The sequence below is a fragment of the Amyelois transitella genome, chromosome 24 (genome assembly GCF_032362555.1).
Source record: "Amyelois transitella isolate CPQ chromosome 24, ilAmyTran1.1, whole genome shotgun sequence".
Classification (NCBI taxonomy): domain Eukaryota; kingdom Metazoa; phylum Arthropoda; class Insecta; order Lepidoptera; family Pyralidae; genus Amyelois; species Amyelois transitella.
Genome location: NC_083527.1, coordinates 6,570,426 through 6,595,914, shown reverse-complemented (window position 1 = coordinate 6,595,914; position 25,489 = coordinate 6,570,426). Strand labels below are relative to the sequence as shown.

At 37.5% G+C, this 25,489-nt stretch overlaps 1 protein-coding gene across 4 annotated transcripts in view; it reads left to right on the top strand.

Moving 5' to 3' along the window:
* Positions 1 to 466: 466 nt before the first annotated feature.
* LOC106137588 (oxysterol-binding protein-related protein 3) overlaps positions 467 to 25,489 on the top strand; it is a 64,630-nt gene continuing 39,607 nt past the window's right edge. For 3 of the 4 annotated variants that reach the window (XM_060951434.1, XM_060951433.1, XM_060951432.1), the window contains exons 1-3: positions 21,636 to 22,079; positions 22,854 to 22,946; positions 25,177 to 25,333. In XM_060951434.1, coding sequence (XP_060807417.1) covers positions 22,013 to 22,079; positions 22,854 to 22,946; positions 25,177 to 25,333 — 317 coding nt within the window. In that variant the 5' untranslated portion in view covers positions 21,636 to 22,012. Of the gene's footprint in view, positions 723 to 21,635; positions 22,080 to 22,853; positions 22,947 to 25,176; positions 25,334 to 25,489 lie in introns of those variants that run through there. The other variant, XM_060951435.1, reaches the window with a different exon arrangement.

The window sequence follows — 25,489 nt, the reverse complement described above, 5'->3', positions numbered from 1 at the left end:
AATAGTTTAAACTCCACTTAATTGTTTTATTTTTGAATAAACATTCGTCTTTTGCGCAAGTTCCGCTAGTCTATTCAAATCAAACGTTTTGTCTGACCTCCGTCACTCAAATAAAGACTAACTAGAGAGAAGAAATGTTGCGCTTTGTCACTTTTTAAGTAATACACGAGAAGCAGAACAGTGATCTAACAAATTGATCGGCAAAGTTACACCAACACCGCGTCAATTCTTAACTAGGATCCATATCCAGTAAGGCTTTTATTATCCTGTTTATGACTGACTAAATGAGTAGGAACCACAGTTAGTTTAAAAAAAAGGCCTTTTATGACTTTTAGTATTACATATAAGGATTTCGAAGAGTATATCCCAATGACCTATTTTCGACGTTTTGTATAACGGCAACACCACGAAATAAATGTCAAAAATGTCGCAATGACGCAAGCCTGCATGCTGACAAGAAGGGGAAAAATCCTTGACAAATTTTCTTCAATCGCTCAAAATGGTGTTTCTCACTCGCGCGTTTCTTTCTAAATAATTCCATTTACGTTTCAAATGAAATGTTCAACTATTTTGTGACACGCAAACCGAGTTAAATGGCCCAATAAAAATTTTAATCGTGTATTTTCTTGGTGCAAAATTAATGCGGAAAATTGCAGTGGGATATTGAAATCAATTAATTTCCTGTGATGTTTGTGATCTGATTGATGTTTAGAATTTATTACGTAAGTATACGTTATTATTATTGTTGTTAAACACTATTGGTTTTGTGATTTAAGCGGAGAACTTGTAGAGAATAATTTTTGTTGCAAAATTCGCTATAGTTTCGCGTTACTACGCCCCCGATTATTTACCCAATATTTTCAAATCAACACAATGTAATGTTTTTTCAAAGTAATTATTATTCTAAACTTGTTGCCCATGTATAGCCTCATATTATGTTTATAGGTAGGAGTTTCCGATATAAATACATGAAGCCGTAGAACGCTATTTTTTGCTTGGCAACTTGGCATTGGTAATATTTTGATGTACTCGTAATGAATATAGAATTTAAACACTTGAGTTGTACACACGTTTTCATAGAACAGATGTGTATACATTTGTTACAGATCTCGAAGAAATAAATGCTTATTTCCTTTTATCTTACTCATTTTGGGTCAGTTAACTTATAGTAGTCTCTTAAAACCAACCCAAAATATAGTTTTATCCTCTATTTGACATAACTTTTGCCTCATAATTCTAAATTATTCTCAGCATTGCATGAAGCGGGCACTTTAGAATAGAACCACTCCAAATCATTCCCATGGATGCCGTAAGAGGAGACTAAGGGATAAATTGGGTTTCCTCTAGTAGATGATGGGCTAGTCTCCTGTTACTATTTGAATCTTGATTCAAACTAAAGCCAAACAGCTGAACATGGCCTCTTAGTTTTGTAAAGACTATTGGCTCTGTCTATTTACCCCTCTAGGGATGTAGATAAACATGATTTTACATATGTACATTTAAATCCGGACCATATATCATTTTCTTTCTTAAATTAGAAATTAACTTAAATTAATATAGCATATAAATAATGTATGTCGTTACAACTAAATGTGTATACCTATCACTTTATCTGATAAACATACAATTACTCATTTCCTGACAGTGTCTCTATCCTTGAAATTGTGTGTGTGTGTGGAACAATAGTACCAACTAATATTATTAATGCGATAGTAAGTTTGTTTGTTGATAACCACTTCATCATCATCTGGACCAATCTTCTTGAAATTTTGCACATTTTGTAATGTAATTAAAAGTCTGGAGAAGGACTTTTCATCTCAGTAAAAAGTAAAGTACACATGGGATTTGCCAAAAACCTGTATTCTTTTAGTAGGTAGCGCTAAATTCACATGTGTAAGTTGCGCAAAATTAGCATGGGGAAGCAGTGGGTTAAAGCTAGTCTGAAATATAAAAACGTAACCTGTTAAGAATTGTATATACATTTTTAGATACCTGTTGTTATCTTTAGCAACCTGTCAGTATTTGAATTACAATCCTATAATTAAGCGGCACACCTGAAGTTACTTTCACATTTTTATTATTAGTTATAATCAAACCAGCAACTGCAAGTGATTTTCTTTCCCTGTTATACCTTTATGTCTCTGGAAAGAAACATCTCTGAATGTGGCCTATTAGTCTTTTCAAGACAGTTGGCTCTGTCTACCCTGCAAGAGATAAAGACATGATTATATGTATTTATATCTTTGGAAAGGAATCTGGGCTACGCTTGTATTGGGTAATTCAGGTTTTTACATAAATAGACTCCTGTCTGATCACAGCAAACCTTTGCAGGGGAACCTACTCATATTGAATGATGCCTAAACCTAAATCCAATTGCCTAAATGTGCAGGTTTCCTCACAATTGTTTTCCTTCACAAAATAAGTCACAATAATTTTAAGTTCACCAACTGAACGATTTTCGCAATCACATCTGGTTCATATAATTTGTGTTATTATAAGGTAAATAAAGTATCTGGGTTGGTCTCGGTATCAATCAAATATCGGCATTCTTGCGTCATAGTATGAATTTCTATAGTTACCTACTCACTCCTCACACAAAATAGTTAGAATACAAGAGAATAACCCAAGCCTTCTTAAATAGTTTTTAAAAATTGTGTTTTATTCAAAAAACAATTTCTAAATTTTGAATTATATAATTATACATACAATCATAAAATACATAAAATCACGCCTCTTTCGATGGGGTAGGCAGAGACTACATTTTTCCACTTGCCACGATCTCTGCATACTTTCTTTGCTTCATCCACATTCATAACTCTCTTCATGCATGCTCGGCGGTTTCGGGTACTTTTGATCTGACCCTTTACCAGGACGTCCTTAGTTTGATCAAGATACGTTCGTATAGGCCTTCTCACTCCGACCTTTCCCTAAACACTCTCCTTGTATATCTGCTTAGTCAACCTGCAATTAAAAAATATAATCAGTTATGTAATTCATACTTTTTAACAGTACTTAACTGCTGGTGGTCTCAATCGAAAACTGGTTTATTTAGGTACTCTTAGTTGGCGCGCTAATGGATGGTCTAGTTACACTATATATGATTTTATAGCCTCTGTGGTGCCATCCCACACACAAAACCAATTTTTCCTGTTCCCCTAGGATTTCAGAAAATTCGCTTTCTTGCACTTGCCAGATGAAACTTGGCATGTAATATCACTTACATAACATATGCTCTCGAGCAGATACATGCCATCTGATTATCTGAAGCATCAATCCTCGATTAAATCTCTTAGTAAACTGTTTGTCACTATATAAATCTCAATTCTATCATTAAGCTAAACAGCTGAACGTGGCGTATCAGTATTTGCAAGAACATTGGCTCTGTCTACCCGGCAAGGGATATTTACGTGACTTTAAGTATGTAGTCTTTTTTACGCGACATTTTCACGCGAAAGAATGTTGAGCAAATCAGGGAGGTACTTAAAGATTGATGAATTTAAATGAAACAAAATCCAGGGGTTGTGGCAGGTGAAAAGTAGTATTTCTCCTGTGCGGGGAAAGAGGCGTCATACGTGTTTATTTTTTAAAGCGCCACCTACCAAATAATACCGGTTAATCACAAATCCCACGGGAACGATATAACCGGGATGAAAGGTACTCCCTAAACCCTTTTTCCTTCTCCAGAATATATATATATATATATATAGCTATGTATACATATACAGTACAGTATACAGAAGATAGCGGGGGAAGAGGTAACAAACAAATAAACAAACATACTCTCGAATTTATAATATTAGTCGGGATTTTTCCTGACAAAGCACACTTTATGAGTTATGACTTCTGTACAAATTATATTTTTCTCTCAAGGCGAGGGCAGCAATTAAGTTGTAGGTGACATCATGCTTGCTTAGATCACTAAGTCGTATGTATTTGTTGTATTGTTTGAATTAAGATGTGTCTAATGAAGACACAATACTTAGTAGAGAGGTTAGCGTGTATGACAAACGTGATGAGTAGAACAATATTAGGTATTTTCGGGTTATTTCGGTCTAAGTGGAAAGGCCTAGACGAACGTATCTGGATCAAATAAAGGACGTCGTGGTAAAGGCTCAGGTCAAGAGTACCCGAAACCGGGACGGCTAGTAATTTAAATAAAACGTATCCACTCGGGTATCAAATTTTGTAGATCAGACCGGAATACATACATACATACATAAAATCACGCCTTTTTCCCGGAGGGGTAGGCAGAGACTACTTCTTTCCACTCGCCACGATCTCTGCATACTTATTTCCTTCGCTTCATCCACATTCATAACTCTCTTCATGCAAGCTCGGCGGTTTCGGGTACTCTTGACCAGACTTTTTGTCAGGACGTCGTTAATTTGATCAATATACGTTCGTCTAGGCAAGATCGGACAAAACTAATAATACTGAAGAGTGAATCCGTTGGGTGATCAGACCGTAATAACTCATTTGTTCCTAGTTCACCAGATATTTTACACTGACATACCATGATTCAATATGGATTAGCTTCCCCTGGCCGCAAAGGTTGCGGAGGTCACCCAGTCCGGGATCATGATCATAAAAGTATTCCCCGGCCTATTTTCCGTAGTGTAGAGAATGTAAACAAGACTGACTCCTAGAGGCTGAAATTTGCCTATTTATACATACAATCACGTCAATATCCCTTGCGGGGTAGACGGAGCCAACAGTCTCGAAAACACCGAACGGCCACGTTTAGCTGTCAATCATTGCTCTCTATATATTAAGATGATTTGGAAAAATATTTACGCTTATGAAGTCGCCTTGCACATTCCAAAAACGAGAACCGGAAATCAAGCCGCGGGGTATAGCTAGTCTTAATTTTTATTATTACATACATACATACATACATAAAATCACGCCTCTTTCCCGGAGGGGTAGGCAGAGACTACCTCTTTCCACTTGCCACGATCTCTGCATACTTCTTTCGCTTCGTCCACATTCATAACTCTCTTCATACAAGCTCGGCGGTTTCGGGTACTTTTGACCTGACCCTTTACCAGGACGTCCTTAATTTGATCAAGATACGTTCGTCTAGGTCTTCCCACTCCGACCTTTCCCTCCACACTCTCCTTGTATATCTGCTTAGTCAACCTGCTTTCATTCATCCTCTCCACATCACCGAACCATCTTAACATACCCTTTTCTATTCCTGTAACTACATCTTCTTTCACATCACAACATTCCCTTATCACGCTGTTCCTTATCCTGTCACTCAATTTCACACCCATCATACTCCTTAACGCTCTCATTTCCACTGCATTTATTCTGCTTTCATGCTTCTTTTGCCATACCCAACTTTCACTCCCATACATTAATGTCGGGACCAACACGCCCCTGTGCACAGCCAGTCGAGCCTTTTTGGATAGTTTCTGACTGCTCATAAAGGCATGCAAAGCTCCATTCACCATGTTCCCCGCGTTCACTCTCCTTTCAATATCACTATCATACTTGCCATCTGATGTAAACTTTGATCCTAGATATACAAACTCTTTCACTTGCTCCACTTTTTCTCCTCCAATCAAAATATTACATGCTGTCATTTCTTTCTCCATTTCAAAAACCAGTGTTTTAGTTTTACTTACGTTCACTTTCATTCCTTTCTCTTTTAAAGCTTCATGCATACAGTTTACCATCTCCTGTAACTCCTCCGCTGATGACGCCAGTATAACCTGATCGTCGGCATAGAGCAGACATTTGACGAGTAACTCATTCATCCTTAATCCACTTTTAGACTCTTTCAAATCTGTCAAACAGCTATCCATAAATAGGTTGAACAGCCACGGTGACGCAACACATCCTTGCCTAACGCCTTTCTCAATCTTAAACCACTCAGTGTGCGCTCCGTTTATCCTGACACAAGCACTCGAATCCTCATATAAGGATTTCAGTGCTCGTATTAAGAGACTGCTCACCCCATGCATAGAAAGTGCTGACCACAATTCATTCCTCTCAACTCTGTCATAGGCCTTTTCCAGATCTACGAATGTGCAATAGACTTTTTGACTCTTGGCCAAAAACTTTTCGGCTATGCACCGCAAGGAAAAGACCTGATCAGTACATCCCATTCCCTTTCGAAATCCCGCTTGAGCATCCCATATTTTGTCATCAGTTTCATTCCTGACTCTATTAATCAATACCTTAGCATACAATTTGCCGACGACGCTAAGCAGGCTTATACCACGATAATTTTTGCAGTCCAGCTGTGACCCTTTTCCTTTGTAAAGTGGCACGATAACAGCCTTACACCAATCTTTTGGTACTCGGCCGCTTCTCCAACACAAATTGAAAAGGCAGTACAACTGACTAGCTACTACGCCTTTTCCTGCTTTAAGCATCTCGACCGACACTCTATCACACCCAGCAGCCTTTCCCGCTTTCATACTCTTAAGTGCTTCCACAATTTCGAACATTTCAATTTCGCCTTCCATCTCATTCTCTTTTTCTTCGCTATAGCAGAAATCTTTCTTATTTCCTTCCTTTTTTTCAAATAAACTTTCAAAATAGTCCTTCCATATCTTTAGTACACATTCTTCTCCTTTCACAACGCTACCATCCTGGCATCTGATCCTAGTCAGCTCTCTGGTTATAGTATTTCCTCGGGCTGACCTTACGGATTTCCAGAATACTTTCAGATTTGACTGAAAGTCTTCTGATAGCCTTTTATCAAAATCCTCTTTATACTCTTCTTTCTTTCTAATCACAGCTTTCTTAACCAAATCTTTCATTTTCTTATATTCCTTACGTGCTTCATTCACATCTTCATCTATAACCTCTTGCATTCTTAAGTTAGCTTTTGCTGCTAACAAATCCAGCCATGCTTTCTTCTTTAATCGCACAAGTTCTTGCACATCTTTACTCATCCACGCATTTTTGTGATTTTTTCCTTTCCTTCTTCTACTTACACCACACACTTCAACAGCTACTTTCACAATTCTTTCTTTAAATTCCTTCCATCCATCTTCAATATCGCTCATTTCCTCTAAATCTTCAAATTTTTATTTTTATTTTTATTATTAGCATTTATTAGTCGATCTTTGGTGTCATGCCAAGATTAATTTACGTCATTTTTAATAATACAAATGGCTGCCGTATTTTTTATACTATTGCTTATAGATTGAGTGCCAAATCAATGCATTTTGCATAACGTGGTAACAATTTCTAATTAAATTTATGTTTTATTTTTTGTTATGTTGTTCGTTTTCGAATTAGAAACTAGAGTAAGGAAAATTAACGGGATTTTACCATTTACTCAGGGTGAATGGTAAAATCCCGTTAATTTTCCTTCCCACGCTATTCCGGTAAATCTTTTTTATGTATTATATCTAGACCACATGAAACCTGGCTATTCGTTTATTGTCAGACAGTTAGTCAGTTAGTCAGTCAATATTTTATAGAAATAGATGAAGCATTTTATTGTACACTATTACGCGTGTTTTTAAAACTAGATAAGTATTCCTATCTTCTTGTAGTGTTCAAGAGTATACGTGACAGAAATAGTAAACTAAGGTATAGGTAAGGTACTAAGGGATAGGCTTATAAACTTGGGATTATTCTTTTAAGCGATGGGCTTAGCAACCTATCACTATTTGAATCTCAATTCCTTCATTAATCCAAACACCTGAACGTGGCCAATCGGGTGTCTTCACAAGGAATATAGACATAGTTATATGTATGTATAATACAGTAAAGGGAATACTTCTATGGTTTAAATCTGTAATTCTATAAACTCTATAAGCCTATATCGGATTTAAATAACTATGCTTAACATACTGTTAGCATAATAAAATTCACATAATTTCCCGCAAAATACCAAGAAGCCAGTTTCATTTGGCACGCCCCAATTTAGGTCAGCGAAAACTGTACAAAACTATCTGAACAATCGATTTCTCAGGTCTGCAGTTTGCAATTCTTAGCTTAGGATCTATACTAAAATTATAAAGGTGAAGAGTTTGTTTGTTTGAACGCACTAATCTCCAGAACTACTGGTTCGAATTGAAAAATTTACCGAGGAAGGCTTTAAGCTATATAACATCACGCTGCAACTATTGGGAGCGAAGAAATAATGGCAAATGTGCTATGAATCATGATACTCGCTTCCTAAATATTTTGAATATTTTCTTAAAAAACAGGGTAAATTATACTTTCTTAAGAGCTTCAATGTTGCCCAAAATAACTATTCCACGCGGACGAAGTTGCGGGCACAGCTAGTTGATACATGAGTACATTCATATAATTACGTCTAAATCCCTTGCGGGGTAAGATTATTGGGTGCATATTGGACTAGAGGCCTAGACGCCCGTGTTAAACGAAAAGTCACCATAATTCCTGTTCCCGCGGGAATTTTCGGGAAATCCTCCCTTAGTGCACCCTAGATCACAATGATAGAACTGTCATTAAAATAGTGAGAGGTTGCGAGCCTATATCCTATAAAAGAAATCCCAAGTTTCTAAGCCTATTCCTTAAGCAAATATAACTACCTACTTATTCTTCCTACGTCAGTACAGATTCATTTGCGTTGTTTAAAGATACTCGTAATCGCGTATTGCAGCAAACCTCAGTACAATACCAGACAGACACACAGTTAATGTCACATGATTACAGCCCGATTGGAAACTGGTAATCCTTGACAGTAATCTTTGCGTAGTAATCTGTCATGTGGATGAATACTTCGGTCGAGTGAGTTTCACTTGTTTCGTGAGTTTCAAATTAACATTTACATTATGCCACATGTTCTTGGAAGTCAGAGCCAACAGTCTAGAAGAGACTGAAAGGCCACGTTCAGCTGTATGGCATAATGATGGAATTGTAATTCATATAGTGACAGTTTGCTACTCCAACTTATCGCAGGATCATGTGTGAAGGATAATCTATAGTGTGCCGTGTGGTTCCCGGCACCGTTACAAAAAAAATAGGACCACTCCATCTCTTTCCCACGGATGTCGTAAAAGGCGACTAAGGGATAGGCTTATAAACTTGGAATTCCTCTTTTAGGCGATGGGCTAGCAACCTGTCACTATTTGAATCTCAATTCTATCACTAAGCCAAACAGCTGAGCGTGGCCTATCAGTCTTTACAAGACTGCTGGCTCTGTCTACCCCGCTAGGGATATAGGCGTGATCATATGTGTAGAATCGCAAAACTACGGCGGCGGTCTAATCTTTACGCAGCCAATTAATCACAATTAGGGTTACCCAATAAAATCATTTGCCGCTGTGACGTCATATGCCTGTCTCTCGCCGGTTAACTCGGAAACGTATTAACTGTATTAGTTTTATGTTTGTTTTAAAAACAATGAAAAACTATCATCAATGTGTAGCACAAGCTGTCCCATTTTCACAACCTGTCCCATTTTCAAATGGTCCCTTTCTGAAGTCTTGGGCTATAGTATAAAAATTGTTTTTAGGAATCACTATCCTAAATTTTTTACATTCAACATACACCACACCTCCTGTCAATTCAAAACCTCACGACACGGCGATAATATCCAAGGAAATTATGGTAATTCGTAAATCGTCCATCTTCTAAATCATTCTCAACCTTTTAATCTTTGTGTGTCTATTATAAAATTATGTATCGTTGATTTTGTAACCCATAACAGGTACTATACGCCTTGTGAAAATTATACATGAGATTACATTCTCAAGATGAGTCGAAATATTTTCGGACATAGAATTAATAGTCAGTGCAAACAAATGGCGTTTAACGTATATGAATATTTTAGAAAAAAGAAACTCGACCCAAATTCTGATGAATATAAACAAGATATACCTTTAAATAAAACTGTAGCAGAAGTTACTGGACTATCAGAAAAGACTGTATCTAGAATTGTACAACAAGGGAAAGCATTAAATGACAACGAGAGATTTAAATCACCGAGAAAACCAAAACAGGTTCGTAGAAAAAGAGTGGAAATAGACGATTTCACAAAAGGAGTGGTAAGAAGAAAAGTCACTCAGTTTTACACAATTTTCAAAAAAATACCTACTCTGAAAACTTTGAACGCTGTACTTAGAGAAGAGAATATATTACACTGCGGCAGGGAATATTTAAGGCTATTATTACATGATCTAGGTTTTAAATTTAAGAAATGCGGATCTAAAAGGAAACTCCTTATCGAACAGCCAAATATCACATCGTGGAGGTGGAAATACCTAAATACTATTAAAAAATATCGTAGAGAAGGAAGACATATTTTATACCTTGACGAAACTTATGTAAACGCGTCTCATAACGTTTCAAAATGTTGGCAATCAAAGGATGAACTTGGCGTTCTATCTCATATTGGTAAAGGGGACCGTTTGATCATCGTACATTGTGGAGGTCAAATTGGATTTGTAGACGGAGCCCTTGTGATATTCAAATCCAAATGTAAAACAGGTGATTATCACGATTCTATGAATTTCGCAAATTTCAGTAAATGGATAAATGAAAAGCTCATGCCTAATATACCGCAAAATTCTGTCATAGTAATGGACAACGCAGCTTATCATTCGGTTCGAGAAGAGAAAAAGCCAACTATGGCTTCTACCAAGCCAACTATGCAAGAATGGCTACGACGACATAACGTGCCTTTTGATGAAAAACTTAGAAAGGATGACTTATATAAATTAATTAAAAGTAATTTCACAGAAGATATTTACAAAATTGACGAGGTATTGAAAAGAAACGGACACGAAGTATTGCGTTTGCCTCCATATCACCCAGACCTGAACCCAATTGAGTTGGTCTGGGGTGATATCAAAGGACAATTAGCACAAAAAAGTATCGACTCTAATTTGGACCAGAAAAAAGAAATATTAGAGAGATTATTTGCTGAATATCCCAAAGAGAAATGGGAGAATTGTGTTAAACACGTGATTAAAATCGAAGACGAATATTGCAAACATGATGGAGTCCTAGATGAAGTTGTTGATTTTATTATTAATGTGCAAGACGATTCTGATGATTCTGATGATGGCTGTTGTGAAAGTGAAGAATCAAGTTCCAGTGATAGTGATATTATGGACATAAGTGATTGATTTATAATTTTGATAAATTTTGCATAAATAAATATTACATACATAACTTTATTACCTTTTTTTTACCTACATATCATACCTATATATCATAAAATCACATTTTTATCGAATTGTTTTGTATGAAAAATAAAAATTTGAAAATAACAATAATCGAAAAATGCTTATGCTATTTAATTCATGTACGTGGTCTCGTTGATACCATGGAGTTATGGGATAACAAAAGGAACACGTTGTATAGTTTACAGTTGTTTCATTCAAATTTTGTATAGCCATTATTATTTTTTTAATAAAAATCTTCACCTGTTTGCCGCTAACCACTATGACGTCACATATCTCAAGAAATGTCCAGTAACATTTCGCCCCTTGTATTACACGCTACGCTCGACCGCCGCCCGCACCTCTTTCGTTCCCCTTCGTCGTCATACCCCCGCGCCCCTGTACTCCGCGGGCGAGGACTCATTTAGGCGGTTCTACTATAGTACATGCTTACATAATTTGAGCAATATAAATCTCATTAATTAAACATTTATATGGCGCGCAGTGTGTTTTGTCGCAATTATAAAGAAAAATGCCGTGTGGTGCCTAGCACCAATATAAAAAAAGAATAGGACCACTTCATCTCTTACCCATGGATGTCGTAAAAGGCGTCTAAGGGATATGCTTATAAACTTGGGTTTCTTCTTTTAGGCCGCAGGCTAGCAACCTGTCACCATTTGATACTCAATTCTATCTTAAAGACAAACAGCTGAACGTGGCCTATCAGTCTTTTTAAGACTGTTGGCTATGCCTACCCTGCAAGGGATATAGATTCTATGTATGTATGTATGATAAAGAAAAATGCTTAATACGTACATACTCTACCCAGATTAGATTGGTGAAAGTATAAAACAAAAGAACTATGCAGGAATCATGGCAAGATTGATGTAGTCCCCTGCCTACCCCTCTAGGAAAAAGACTTATTTATTCTAATAATAAATAATGCAGAAATTAAACGCGCCGAGCTTGCATGAAGAGAGTTATAAATATGGATAAAGCGAAAGATGTATGCAGAGATCGTGGCAAGTGGAAAGATGTAGTTTCTGCCTACGCCTCCGGGAAAGAGGCGTGATTTTGTGTATGTATGTACCTATGTATTAAACGCGCACGTAACGTACCTTTATTTTATCTCGGACGTTTCGAATCATGTTACAATGATCCCGTCAGTCGCTCGGTGACTCGTTTAATATACATGTACCAGCGGACCCGACAGACTTCGTTCTGTCAAAAACTACTTACCTAGTTTTTAATCGGCGCAAAACCGTGGACTTTATACAAAAGCAATACAGCTCAAATTAACTCTACGTTTTAGTTAGAAAACGTTTGTATGGGGAAAATAAAGGTCTGGTTTTAGGGTTCTTCCGGCAATTATTCGAATTTTTCTCGTCGTATACATAGACCATCCTTAAATACTAACGAACATTAAAAAAAAATATGCAAAATTGTTTCAGGCGTTATTGAATTATATACGCTTACCACCACATTTTGCGATTAATTTTTTATATTATAGAAGATTACTGGCTGTCCCGGCAAACGTTATTTTGCCATATAAATATTTTTTAAGTGTGGACAACCCTTATCACTAAGGGGTACGAAAAAAAGATGTTGACCGATTCTCAGACCTCAAGATGATGATGGCAAGAAGACCTCAAGAGACTCAATATGTTCACAAAATTTCATGAGAGTCGGGTCAAGCCGTTTCGGAGGAGTACAGGAACGAACATTGTGTCACGAGAATTTTATATATAAGACTAGATTTGCCCGCGTGGAATAGTTATTTTGAGCATCATTGAAGCCTAAGGATGAATAATTTTCCCCGTTTTTTTCACATATTCTATTATTTCTTTGCTCCTTATAATTGCAGCGTGATGTTATATAGCCTAAAGCCTTCCTCGATAAATGGTCTATTCAACGCAAAAAGTATTTTTCAATTCGAACCAGTAGTTCCTCAGATTAGCGCGTTCAAACAAACAAACTCTTCAGCTTTATAATATTAGTATAGATTTATAAATAGTAGCTATAATGGAACGTGAAAGACGTTATTTATGTACATAATGTACTCACTTAACCCTTCGCTGAGTTTAACGTTAAAAATGTAATAAGTTAAAGTTGGCCGTGTGGTTCCCGGCACCATTACAAAAGAATAGGACCACTCCATCTCTTTCCCACGGATGTCGTAAGAGCCGACTAAGGGATAGACTTGGGATTCCTCTTTAATGTAAATCCCTGCCAATCTAAGGTCTGCCGCGCCGATGGATGCATGGCTAGGGGCGAGCCTAGTCTCGAGCGTGCCACTTCCGCCATGGGGTTGGGCGACCCCCAGGTAATGGCTAGCCTTACCCTGGCATGCGGGGCTCTGCTGGGGCGGACAAAATTTTTCCCTAGCGTCTCGTGGGAATCGCATGGATGCAAATTTTTTGAAAGAGCACCTAGATGGCGGCGATGGTGTCCGCACCCCATCACGTCTCGTTCCCGGCGGGAGCGGTATGCGGTCTGCTGAAAGCCGCTTTGCGACGATGAATGTAAGAGGAGGAATGAAGGATAAGATTGAGGAAGTATGCCAGATGATGGATGAAAGACGTTTGGATGTGTTGTGCGTGAATGAAACGAAGCGGAAAGGATGCGACGCGACGCAGCACGGCCCTTACACGGCGTATTGGTCTGGAATTTCCAGTACCAGCCGAGGCTGTCAAAGGGTCGGTCTAATTCTTTCTGCACGAATGGCTGAGTGCGTGAATGAGTATGAGTGTGTCAGCCCTCGTCTTCTATGGATTAGGCTGAAAGTTGGAATCACTCGGATCTTCGTTCTAGGTGTTTATGCACCTTGGGATGTGGGTTCGAGGGGTACAACATCAGCAAAAAGCGAAAACGAGGAGTTCTGGAATAGTGTAAGAGAAGTATTGAAAGTTACCAAGCCAAATGAGAAGATTATTATGTTAGGTGATTTTAATGGATGGGTGGGTGTAAAGCGTGATGGATATGAAAAGGTGCTTGGTGCGTTTGGTGACGAAAAGGTGAATGATAATGGAAGAAGTGTATTAGAAATTTGTCTAGAGTGGGATCTTTTTGTGTCGAACTCAATGTTTCAACATAAAGAGATCCACACCTACACAAGAGTGGAAGGTATTTTAAAAAGTATGATAGACTTTGTGATTGTAGATGAAAGATTGAAGAACAAAGTGCTGGATACCCGTGCATATCGCGGTGCTGGCATTGACTCGGACCATTTACTGGTGATATCCCGGATAAGGGGTATCTTCAATCGCTGGCGGCACAGGGTAAGGGAGCAAACCAGCGCTTTGGAAAGAGTAAAAGTAGAAAATTTGCAAGATATGGATGTAGGTAAGAAGTATATTAATAGACTGAAGGATGAATTTGAAGATTTAGAGGAAATGAGCGATATTGAAGATGGATGGAAGGAATTTAAAGAAAGAATTGTGAAAGTAGCTGTTGAAGTGTGTGGTGTAAGTAGAAGAAGGAAAGGAAAAAATCACAAAAATGCGTGGATGAGTAAAGATGTGCAAGAACTTGTGCGATTAAAGAAGAAAGCATGGCTGGATTTGTTAGCAGCAAAAGCTAACTTAAGAATGCAAGAGGTTATAGATGAAGATGTGAATGAAGCACGTAAGGAATATAAGAAAATGAAAGATTTGGTTAAGAAAGCTGTTGAATATTTAAATTTTGGCGCCTTCCATTATGGTGACTATGTGTCAATGTCATTTGTATCTTTTCTTCCCTCCTAAAATAAACGCTATACTGTGTGGCTGCATAAGTGTGCTCTTATTTTAAATCATTTAATAATATTACAATATTACATTTAAAGTGGTTTCATATAATTAAACTAACAGGTTATAAGCCCAGTTAAGCCCTTACAATAAAATATTGTGCAAAGTTGCAAAAGTAGTGTCAGTAAAAATAATCCAACCTAACCTACCTACAAAGTGAAAACGTGGCCGGTTTTTATTTTCTTAAATAAAATGTCTGGAAATAGCCCACTTGCACTAATCGAGAAATTGACTGGTCGGGACAATTATGCCACATGGCAATTCGCAGTAAAGACGTACCTACAACATGAGGAACTATGGGATTGTGTTGAGAAATCAACCTGCGGTGATCCAAAGAGAGACTTAAAAGCGAAAACGAAAATTATTTTACTTGTCGATCCAGTAAATTATGTGCATATCCAGGAAGCCACAACTGCAAAGGAAGTATGGGATAACCTGACACGTGCTTTCGACGATTCGGGGCTTACACGCAGAGTAGGTCTGCTGCGTGATCTCTGCACCACCACACTTTCAGGCAGCCATAATATAGAAGAGTATGTGACCAAAATTATGTCTACGGCACATAAATTAAGAAATATCGGCTTCAAGGTAGATGATGAATGGCTTGGGACACTGCTGCTCTCCGGTCTACCAGAGACTTATAAGCCGATGATTCTAGCTATTGAGAGCTCAGGAATGAAGATTAGTGCAGACTCCATTAAGTCAAAGTTACTTCAAGAAGTGAAAACTGATAACAATAACTCTGCTTTTGTCACAAGGAATAATGTTCAAAATTACCAGAATGTGAAAAAGAAGTTTACTAAAGGTCCAAGATGCTATCAGTGCAATAAATATGGACACAAGAGTCCGCAATGCAAATCTAATCCGAAATCAAAGAATACATCAAATTCAAGTAGTTCATATGCTGCTGCATTCCTCGCTGCTTCTGATAATGATAGTTCTGCATGGTACATAGACTCCGGAGCTACAATGCACATGACAGGAGATCACCGTTTACTTAAAAATATTAAATCACCATCAATTCAGAACATAAAAGTGGCTAACAACAAGACTTTAGCTGTGAAAAGTACTGGTGAAATTAGTATTGAAACTTTAGATGGTCAAGGTCAGTCTAATAGGATTCTGTTTCAAAATGTCCTGCATGTACCAGAATTGGCAGTGAACTTAATCTCTGTATATCAGATTACTGAAAATGGTGGCAAAGTAAGCTTTAATTCTGATGGATGTATTATTATGAATAAACACAACAATGTTGTAGCAACAGCAAGAAAAATTAATAACATGTACCGACTTAACATAACAACAAGTTATGCATGCATGTCTGATGTCAAACAAGATGATAACTTTTTATGGCATCAAAGAATGGCCCACTTAAATTTCCAAAGCCTAAAGAAAATGACTGAGTGCACTGAAGGAATTAAATTATCAAACAAAAACAGTAATTTAACATGCATTACTTGCCAAGAAGGTAAGCAGTCAAGACTACCATTTAAAAGTCAAGTGTCACATTCTACACAACATTTAGAACTGGTGCACACCGATCTCTGTGGCCCGATGGAAACTGCATCACTAGGTGGAGCTAAATATTTTTTAACATTTCTGGATGACCACTCAAAGAAAGTTTTTGTTTATACTCTGCATAGTAAGAGTGAAGTGTATGAAAAGTTTAAAGAATTCCAATTAGAAGTTGAGAAACAGTCTGAATGTAAGATTAAGGTTCTGCGTTCTGATAATGGGCTGGAATATGTTAACAAACCTTTTTCTGACTATTTGAAATCAAATGGAATTATCCATCAAACCACGACTCCATACACACCTGAGCAGAATGGTGCTGCGGAAAGGCTTAACAGAACATTAATAGAAAAAGCCAAGTGTATGCTTTTAAATGCCAAATTACCTAAACTCTATTGGGCTGAGGCCATAAAAACAGCTGCTTACCTGTCAAATCGCTCTCCAATAAAGTCATTAGCCTTCCGAACACCTGAGGAAGTATGGAATGGTCAGAAACCAAATGTGTCTAATTTAAAAGTGTTTGGATGTGAAGCCATGGTCCACTTACCAAAAGAAAAACGAAAAAAGTGGGACCCTAAAGCACAGAAAATGATTTTTATAGGTTATTGTGAAAACACGAAGGGATATAGGTTCACAAACTTAAACTGTAAAAAGATTGTAAAAAGTCGTGATGCTGTGTTTCTTGAATCCTCGGTGAAAAGAGATTATGCTGCACTGGAACTATCTGAAAAAGAGAAAGAGAATGAATTAAATGACAGTATTGAAGAAAATAGTGATTCTGATAATTCATATAACACTGTAAAAAGTAAATCAGATTCTGACAGTGATTACTTACCTGAGAAAACAACTGCTGATAAAACTCCTAAGGAGAAAATGTGTTTAAGACCTAGAAATAAAGATAAAACAACTGAAAGAACATACCTCTGCTGTGATGAATACCTACTGCCAGATGAAATACCTGTTACCTATGAAGAAGCAATTAACTCCACAGATGCTGATAACTGGAAAATGTCTATAAAAGAAGAACTAGAGGCACATGAAAAGAATGGAACATGGACATTGGTTAACAAACCACCACACGCCAAAGTCATCGGCTGCAAGTGGGTGTTCAGAGTAAAGAATGAGCCAACGGGTCCACGCTTCAAATCCAGATTATGTGCAAAAGGGTTTGCTCAAGTAAAAGGTAAAGATTTTAAGGAAACATTCTCTCCAACGGTAAGGTATGACTCAATACGTTTATTATTGTCTTTAGCTGCTAAAAATAATTATGAAATGCTTCAACTTGACATAAAAACAGCATTTCTATATGGGGAACTAGAAGAAGAATTATATATGAAACCCCCTGAAGGCCTAAGTTGTGCACCTAATATGGTGTGCAGATTAGTAAAATCCCTGTATGGCCTTAAACAGGCACCACGGTGCTGGAACAGGAAATTCAATTCAGTGCTAAATAAATTTGGTTTTAGTAACAGCTCAGCAGATCAATGTGTGTATATAGCTAATATTAAAGGTCAAAAATGCTATTTCTGTATGTATGTTGACGACGGACTCCTGTTTTCAAAATCAGGAGATGTTATTGAAGCTGTTGTAAAAGATCTAAAAATGATTTTTGATGTGAAAGTATGTAAACCAAAAAATTTTGTTGGTATGGAAATAGAAAGATCGAAGGACTTTGTGTTTATACATCAAACAAAATATATTACACAACTTCTTAAAAGATTTAACATGGAAAATGCTAACTCCAACAGTGTTCCAGTTGACCCGCACTCAAAGCTTGAGCAAAGCGACCAGGAACCAGACAGGAATACACCATACAGAGAGGCCGTGGGATCCTTGATGTATGCTGCTATAATATGTAGACCAGATATAATGTTTGCTGTGAGCCTGGTAAGTCGATTCTTTAATTGCTATACTGACGCCCATTGGAATGCTGTGAAGAAGATTTTTAAATACCTTAGCAACAGTAGAGACCTAGGCATATGCTATAGTTCATCTGAATCTCCCAAATTGATTGCATACAGTGATGCTGATTATGCTAATGACTTAACAACAAGACGTTCAACCACTGGATATGTTTTCATTAAAAATGGAGCCGCTGTGACATGGTCCAGCCAGCGGCAGCATACAGTTGCACTGTCAACAACTGAGGCGGAGTTCATGGCAGCCTGTGCTGCCACCAAAGAGGCAATGTGGGTCAAACAGCTTCTGTGTGATCTTGGTGAATATGATCAACAATCAGTTTGTATTAATATAGATAACCAAAGTGCCATTAGTGTGATCAAAAATGTAAATTTTCATAAAAGGTGTAAACACATAGAAACAAAATATCATTTCATAAAGGATAAATTTAATGAAAATATTATTGATTTGCATTATGTACCTAGCAATAATCAGTATGCTGATTTGTTAACTAAAGCTCTCACCAAAGAAAAATTTCAAAATTTAAAGAAAGAATTGTGAAAGTAGCTGTTGAAGTGTGTGGTGTAAGTAGAAGAAGGAAAGGAAAAAATCACAAAAATGCGTGGATGAGTAAAGATGTGCAAGAACTTGTGCGATTAAAGAAGAAAGCATGGCTGGATTTGTTAGCAGCAAAAGCTAACTTAAGAATGCAAGAGGTTATAGATGAAGATGTGAATGAAGCACGTAAGGAATATAAGAAAATGAAAGATTTGGTTAAGAAAGCTGTGATTAGAAAGAAAGAAGAGTATAAAGAGGATTTTGATAAAAGGCTATCAGAAGAATTTCAGTCAAATCTGAAAGTATTCTGGAAATCCGTAAGGTCAGCCCGAGGAAATACTATAACCAGAGAGCTGACTAGGATCAGATGCCAGGATGGTAGCGTTGTGAAAGGAGAAGAATGTGTACTAAATATATGGAAGGACTATTTTGAAAGTTTATTTGAAAAAAAGGAAGGAAATAAGAAAGATTTCTGCTATAGCGAAGAAAAAGAGAATGAGATGGAAGGCGAAATTGAAATGTTCGAAATTGTGGAAGCACTTAAGAGTATGAAAGCGGGAAAGGCTGCTGGGTGTGATAGAGTGTCGGTCGAGATGCTTAAAGCAGGAAAAGGCGTAGTAGCTAGTCAGTTGTACTGCCTTTTCAATTTGTGTTGGAGAAGCGGCCGAGTACCAAAAGATTGGTGTAAGGCTGTTATCGTGCCACTTTACAAAGGAAAAGGGTCACAGCTGGACTGCAAAAATTATCGTGGTATAAGCCTGCTTAGCGTCGTCGGCAAATTGTATGCTAAGGTATTGATTAATAGAGTCAGGAATGAAACTGATGACAAAATATGGGATGCTCAAGCGGGATTTCGAAAGGGAATGGGATGTACTGATCAGGTCTTTTCCTTGCGGTGCATAGCCGAAAAGTTTTTGGCCAAGAGTCAAAAAGTCTATTGCACATTCGTAGATCTGGAAAAGGCCTATGACAGAGTTGAGAGGAATGAATTGTGGTCAGCACTTTCTATGCATGGGGTGAGCAGTCTCTTAATACGAGCACTGAAATCCTTATATGAGGATTCGAGTGCTTGTGTCAGGATAAACGGAGCGCACACTGAGTGGTTTAAGATTGAGAAAGGCGTTAGGCAAGGATGTGTTGCGTCACCGTGGCTGTTCAACCTATTTATGGATAGCTGTTTGACAGATTTGAAAGAGTCTAAAAGTGGATTAAGGATGAATGAGTTACTCGTCAAATGTCTGCTCTATGCCGACGATCAGGTTATACTGGCGTCATCAGCGGAGGAGTTACAGGAGATGGTAAACTGTATGCATGAAGCTTTAAAAGAGAAAGGAATGAAAGTGAACGTAAGTAAAACTAAAACACTGGTTTTTGAAATGGAGAAAGAAATGACAGCATGTAATATTTTGATTGGAGGAGAAAAAGTGGAGCAAGTGAAAGAGTTTGTATATCTAGGATCAAAGTTTACATCAGATGGCAAGTATGATAGTGATATTGAAAGGAGAGTGAACGCGGGGAACATGGTGAATGGAGCTTTGCATGCCTTTATGAGCAGTCAGAAACTATCCAAAAAGGCTCGACTGGCTGTGCACAGGGGCGTGTTGGTCCCGACATTAATGTATGGGAGTGAAAGTTGGGTATGGCAAAAGAAGCATGAAAGCAGAATAAATGCAGTGGAAATGAGAGCGTTAAGGAGTATGATGGGTGTGAAATTGAGTGACAGGATAAGGAACAGCGTGATAAGGGAATGTTGTGATGTGAAAGAAGATGTAGTTACAGGAATAGAAAAGGGTATGTTAAGATGGTTCGGTCATGTGGAGAGGATGAATGAAAGCAGGTTGACTAAGCAGATATACAAGGAGAGTGTGGAGGGAAAGGTCGGAGTGGGAAGACCTAGACGAACGTATCTTGATCAAATTAAGGACGTCCTGGTAAAGGGTCAGGTCAAAAGTACTCGAAACCGCCGAGCCTGTATGAAGAGAGTTATGAATGTGGACGAAGCGAAAGAAGTATGCAGAGATCGTGGCAAGTGGAAAGAGGTAGTCTCTGCCTACCCCTCCGGGAAAGAGGCGTGATTTTTTTTTATGTTAAAGTTGGCAACGTCGAGATAATTTTAAGTTGCATCATATCAGCCGCCGGGGCCGGCGAACGAAACTGGGGTACCTACTCGGGGCAAGGTCATTTTACCTTTTAACTCATTATTTGGTTTTTTTTTCTATAAGGCTGCAGTTTTACTGAATGAGTGAATGAGTGCCGTGTGTTTCCCGGCACCAATAGAAAAAAAAAGAATAGGACCACTCTATCTCTTTCCTTTTCAGGAATGGGCTTATAAACTTGGGATTCTTCTTTAAGGCGACGGGCTAGCAACCTGTCACTATTTGAATCACAAGCTTGCTAGCCTATCGCCTAAGAGAAGAATCCCAAGTTTATAAGCCTATTCCTTAGTCGCCGTTTACGACATCCTTATTGGTAATAAAGCGGTGAATTATTTTTTATTATACCTACTTGCATGTTGCGTAATTTCTTCATTGCCAATGATTTTAACCCAATTTACTTACATTTGACAAAGTAAATATTTTTTACATATAATTTGATTTATAATTTAGGATTTATTTCTAAAAGTACTACCTACACTACATGGTCGCATAAGATGAAGAATTTTATTGATGCGTCAATTTAAAATTTACTTAGACTACTTTTTTCGCGCAGTCTTGTAAAACATTATCTATGTATGTGAGATACGATAAAAAAATATATATCGCATTATGATTCACATTATCAGTGCACGATGATCTTTAGTTCTATAAGGAAGTGGAAAATATATATATTTATGTCAATTTGGTGTTACATAAAAATTGTGCCAATCAAAAAAAACCACGGATCTGTAATATTTTTTAATAATCAACCTTATTATTTGTGAATATAATTTAAATTTACATAAGTGAAAAGTGTATGAAAATACATAGGTAATATAATAAATATTACTGTATCGTTTTGCACATATATCCAGTGATTCCGTGTTTTTTTTGCCTGTAGTTTATTTTTGAGCTGGAAAATAAAAATTTACTTCTGCAGCAGACCAGTGTCAAGCTAAAAATATAACAATATTGGTCATGGGATTTTGATTATGGATTTTTTATAAATTTATTTATATAAATGCAAAATACGCGTAATCTCTCTCCTACTATGAAGATGAAAAACTCTTTTAGGGTGGCTAATATAGGTACGTTAAATAACTATTATCAATACCAAGTACCACAATACCTTGATTCAATTTAGTATGTGATCCTCTTATTGTCAGGTTGGCTGGAAGAGATCCCACTTAGGGATAAGCCAGCCTTCGTACTACTGTTTTATATTTGTAATGTACTCCTTTAGTGAACAATAAAGCATTCATTTACTTACTTGCCAGCCAAGTAATGTATCAAAGGAATATATAGAAATTGTTTGTCTTGAGTAGGTAAATATAGCAAAAGTTTAACCAGTTGACATAAAACTTTATACATATATCTTATTTAGTAATCTCCTAATATTTTATCATGCGAACCGCTGTTATTTAAAATTATTTATTTGTTGTGATTTTATTTTGTGACATTATGTTTACATTTATTTCTAACTACATAATTATAAATTGACTATATAGGTAATATTTTATAATTTTGTGTAAAATGTTCAATAGATTATTATTATTCATTTTAATTATTTAAACATAACGTAACTTAACATATAGTCACGTCTATATCCCTTGCGGGGTGGACAGAGCCGACAGTCTTGAGAATACCGAAAGGCCACACTCAGCTTTTTGGCTTGATGAAAGAATTGAGAGTCAATTATTTATAAACAAATATTCGATTCTAACACAGCCCGTCAATTTTCAGCGGGGCGCCCTGTTCAGTACAAGCCCTCGAATTTTCCACTGTTACTCTATTTTGTATTAAATCTTCGAAGTGGCTCTTCAATCCAGCGTTGTTCTTATTGCGTGTTTGTTTTATTCCAGTTGATATAAGATGGGTGCTGAGCGCGTGTAGCGGCGCCATGAGCCAGGGCGGGCTGAAGCACGCTGCCACTGAGACGCGGCTGGACAGTAAGCGTGAGTATCATCAGCATAGATATCTCATATACATATATGTGTATATATATATGTATATATATGGCCATTCAGTCTTTTCAAGACTGTTGGCTCTGTCTATCCCGCAAGGGATAAAGACGTGATTATATGTATGTATAGCTGAACGTGGCGTGAAAAGACTGAATGGCCATGTATATATATATATATATATATATATATATATATATATATATATATATATTATATGGCCATTCCGTCTTCAAGACTGTGAATGGCCACTTTCAGTGATTTGGCTTAATGATAGAATAGAGATTCAAATAGTGACAGGTTGCTAGCCCATCGAAATGGAGAATCCCGTACTGATATACTACAAACAGACGGAGTGGTCCTATTCTTTTTTGTATTCGGTGCCGAGAACCACACGGCATTGCAATGTAATTATATATAGTAGTTTAGTCTGGTAATAAATAACATGACCTATGTTCGTGACTACATAATAAGTACAATAATTGGTGTAATAAAATGGTAGCTGGTAGCATAATAATAGGTACTCGTTATAATATTACTGGCTTTTACCCGAAGATTCGCCCGCGCGAATTTAGCGCCATCTACAAAAAATGCCGTGTGGTTCCCGGCACCAATAGAAAAAAGAATAGGACCACTCCATCCCTTTCCCATGGATGTCGTAAAAGGCGACTAAGGGATGGCCTTATAAACTTGGGATTCTTCTTTTAGGCGACAGGCTAGCGACCTGTCACTATTTGAATCTCAATTCTATCATTAAGCCAAACAGCTGAACGTGGCCTATCAGTCTTTTTAAGACTGTTGACTCTGTGTACCCCGCAAGGGATATAGGCGTGATTATATGTATGTATGTACAAGAAATCGACGAAATTTTTCTTCCTTCCTTTCATAGTCGTTTGTGTCAATGTTCTAGAAAAAAATTCGTTGAGGAAATGATCAAAGCGAAATAATCATAATCATTTATTCCTTGAATATGGTCACAATTTAGGTCTTAAGTCTAATCTATTTAGATACAGTTTCTGTGAACATATATACCTCTTGAGGTGTCGGAATTAAACATATACATAAAGAAAAATATCGGTTCATATTTCAGAAAGTATGAAAAAAAATAAAAGTATCAAAATCCACGATCCTAAATGAGCGATCTCGACAACTCTGTACTTTACTTGATCTTGATACTAGAAAAATAATTTATTTTTCAGACATTTATTTACATCTTTAGTTTTAATTTGTTTTTGTAGTATTGGTCTTTAATAAAGCGTGTGACGTAGTTTTTGAGGGTTTTTTAAATGTGAAAATGATGACGTTTAATTTAAATAAAAATAGGCTCAAACAGCTCAGAAGCATGGTATACCCATGTCTATATTTAAAAGGATGCAGCTGTTTTAAATGTCACCCTGTATATTTTAAATAAAGATATTTTTTTATTAACATTTAATTGTCTTGCGTATTCACATGACCCAGAAAGTACTTCCTTCAGGTTTTGGCTCGTGCATTATGGCGACTGGCATCGTGCCATCAGCCAATAAAGTAATGCAGAAAACTAAAACACACACTACGGGATTGTTGCTGACGTTGTTTTATACAAATTCAAAATGGCGTATCTAAGGGCTGGCGCGAAATTACGATTCTCCTCCGACAATTTAACTTTAATTGCGATTTTTAAACATACATATGTTTAATCACGTAACGTATCTTGATCAAATTATGGACGTCCTGGTAAAGGGTCGGGTCAAAAGTACCCGAAACCGATGAAGCGAAGGAAGTATGCAGAGATCGTGGCAAGTGGAAGGAGGTAGTCTCTGCCTACCCCTCCGGAATAGACAGAGCCGGCAGTCTCGAAAACACCGATAGGCCACATTCAGCTGTTTGGCTTAAAGATAGAATTGAGATTAAAATAGTGACAGTTTACAAGCATATCCCTTAGTCATCTTTTACGACATCTATGGGAAAGAGATGGAGTGGTCCTATTCTTTTTTCTATTGGTGCCGGGAAACACACGGCATTTTTTTGTAGATGGCGCTAAATTCGCGCGGGCGAATCTCGGGTAAAAGCCAGTAATATTATAACGAGTACCTATTGTATGCTACCAGCTACCATTTTATTACTTCAATATTATTGTACCTACTTATTATGTAGTAGTAATAATGTACTTATTGGTACCAATTAATACCTCCATGGTTCGATAACTTGACATCTCTACAAGTTTTCGTATATTTGTTTTCAGGGGAGAGACGCCGCGGTGCCGCCGGGCGCGCCTCCGTCCTCCGCAGGGCTCCATCCGACTCGGACTGCTCGGGCGAGACCGCGTCGCTGTCCGCCGACAGCGGCGACCGCGCGGTCAGACTACCGCCGCCCCCCACTAGGTCCGGGAAGTCTAGGAGGTGAGTTATTGAGATGGAGGGGGCGTTCTGATGAACGGACATGTCAGGAGTCGCCATCACCGCCGCTGTCTGTCGTCTCCTGCAGCTTCCGAAATATTAAAGATTACTTAAGTCGCAAGGTTGGAAGGCTGACCTGACTCAAAATCGACAAGCTTG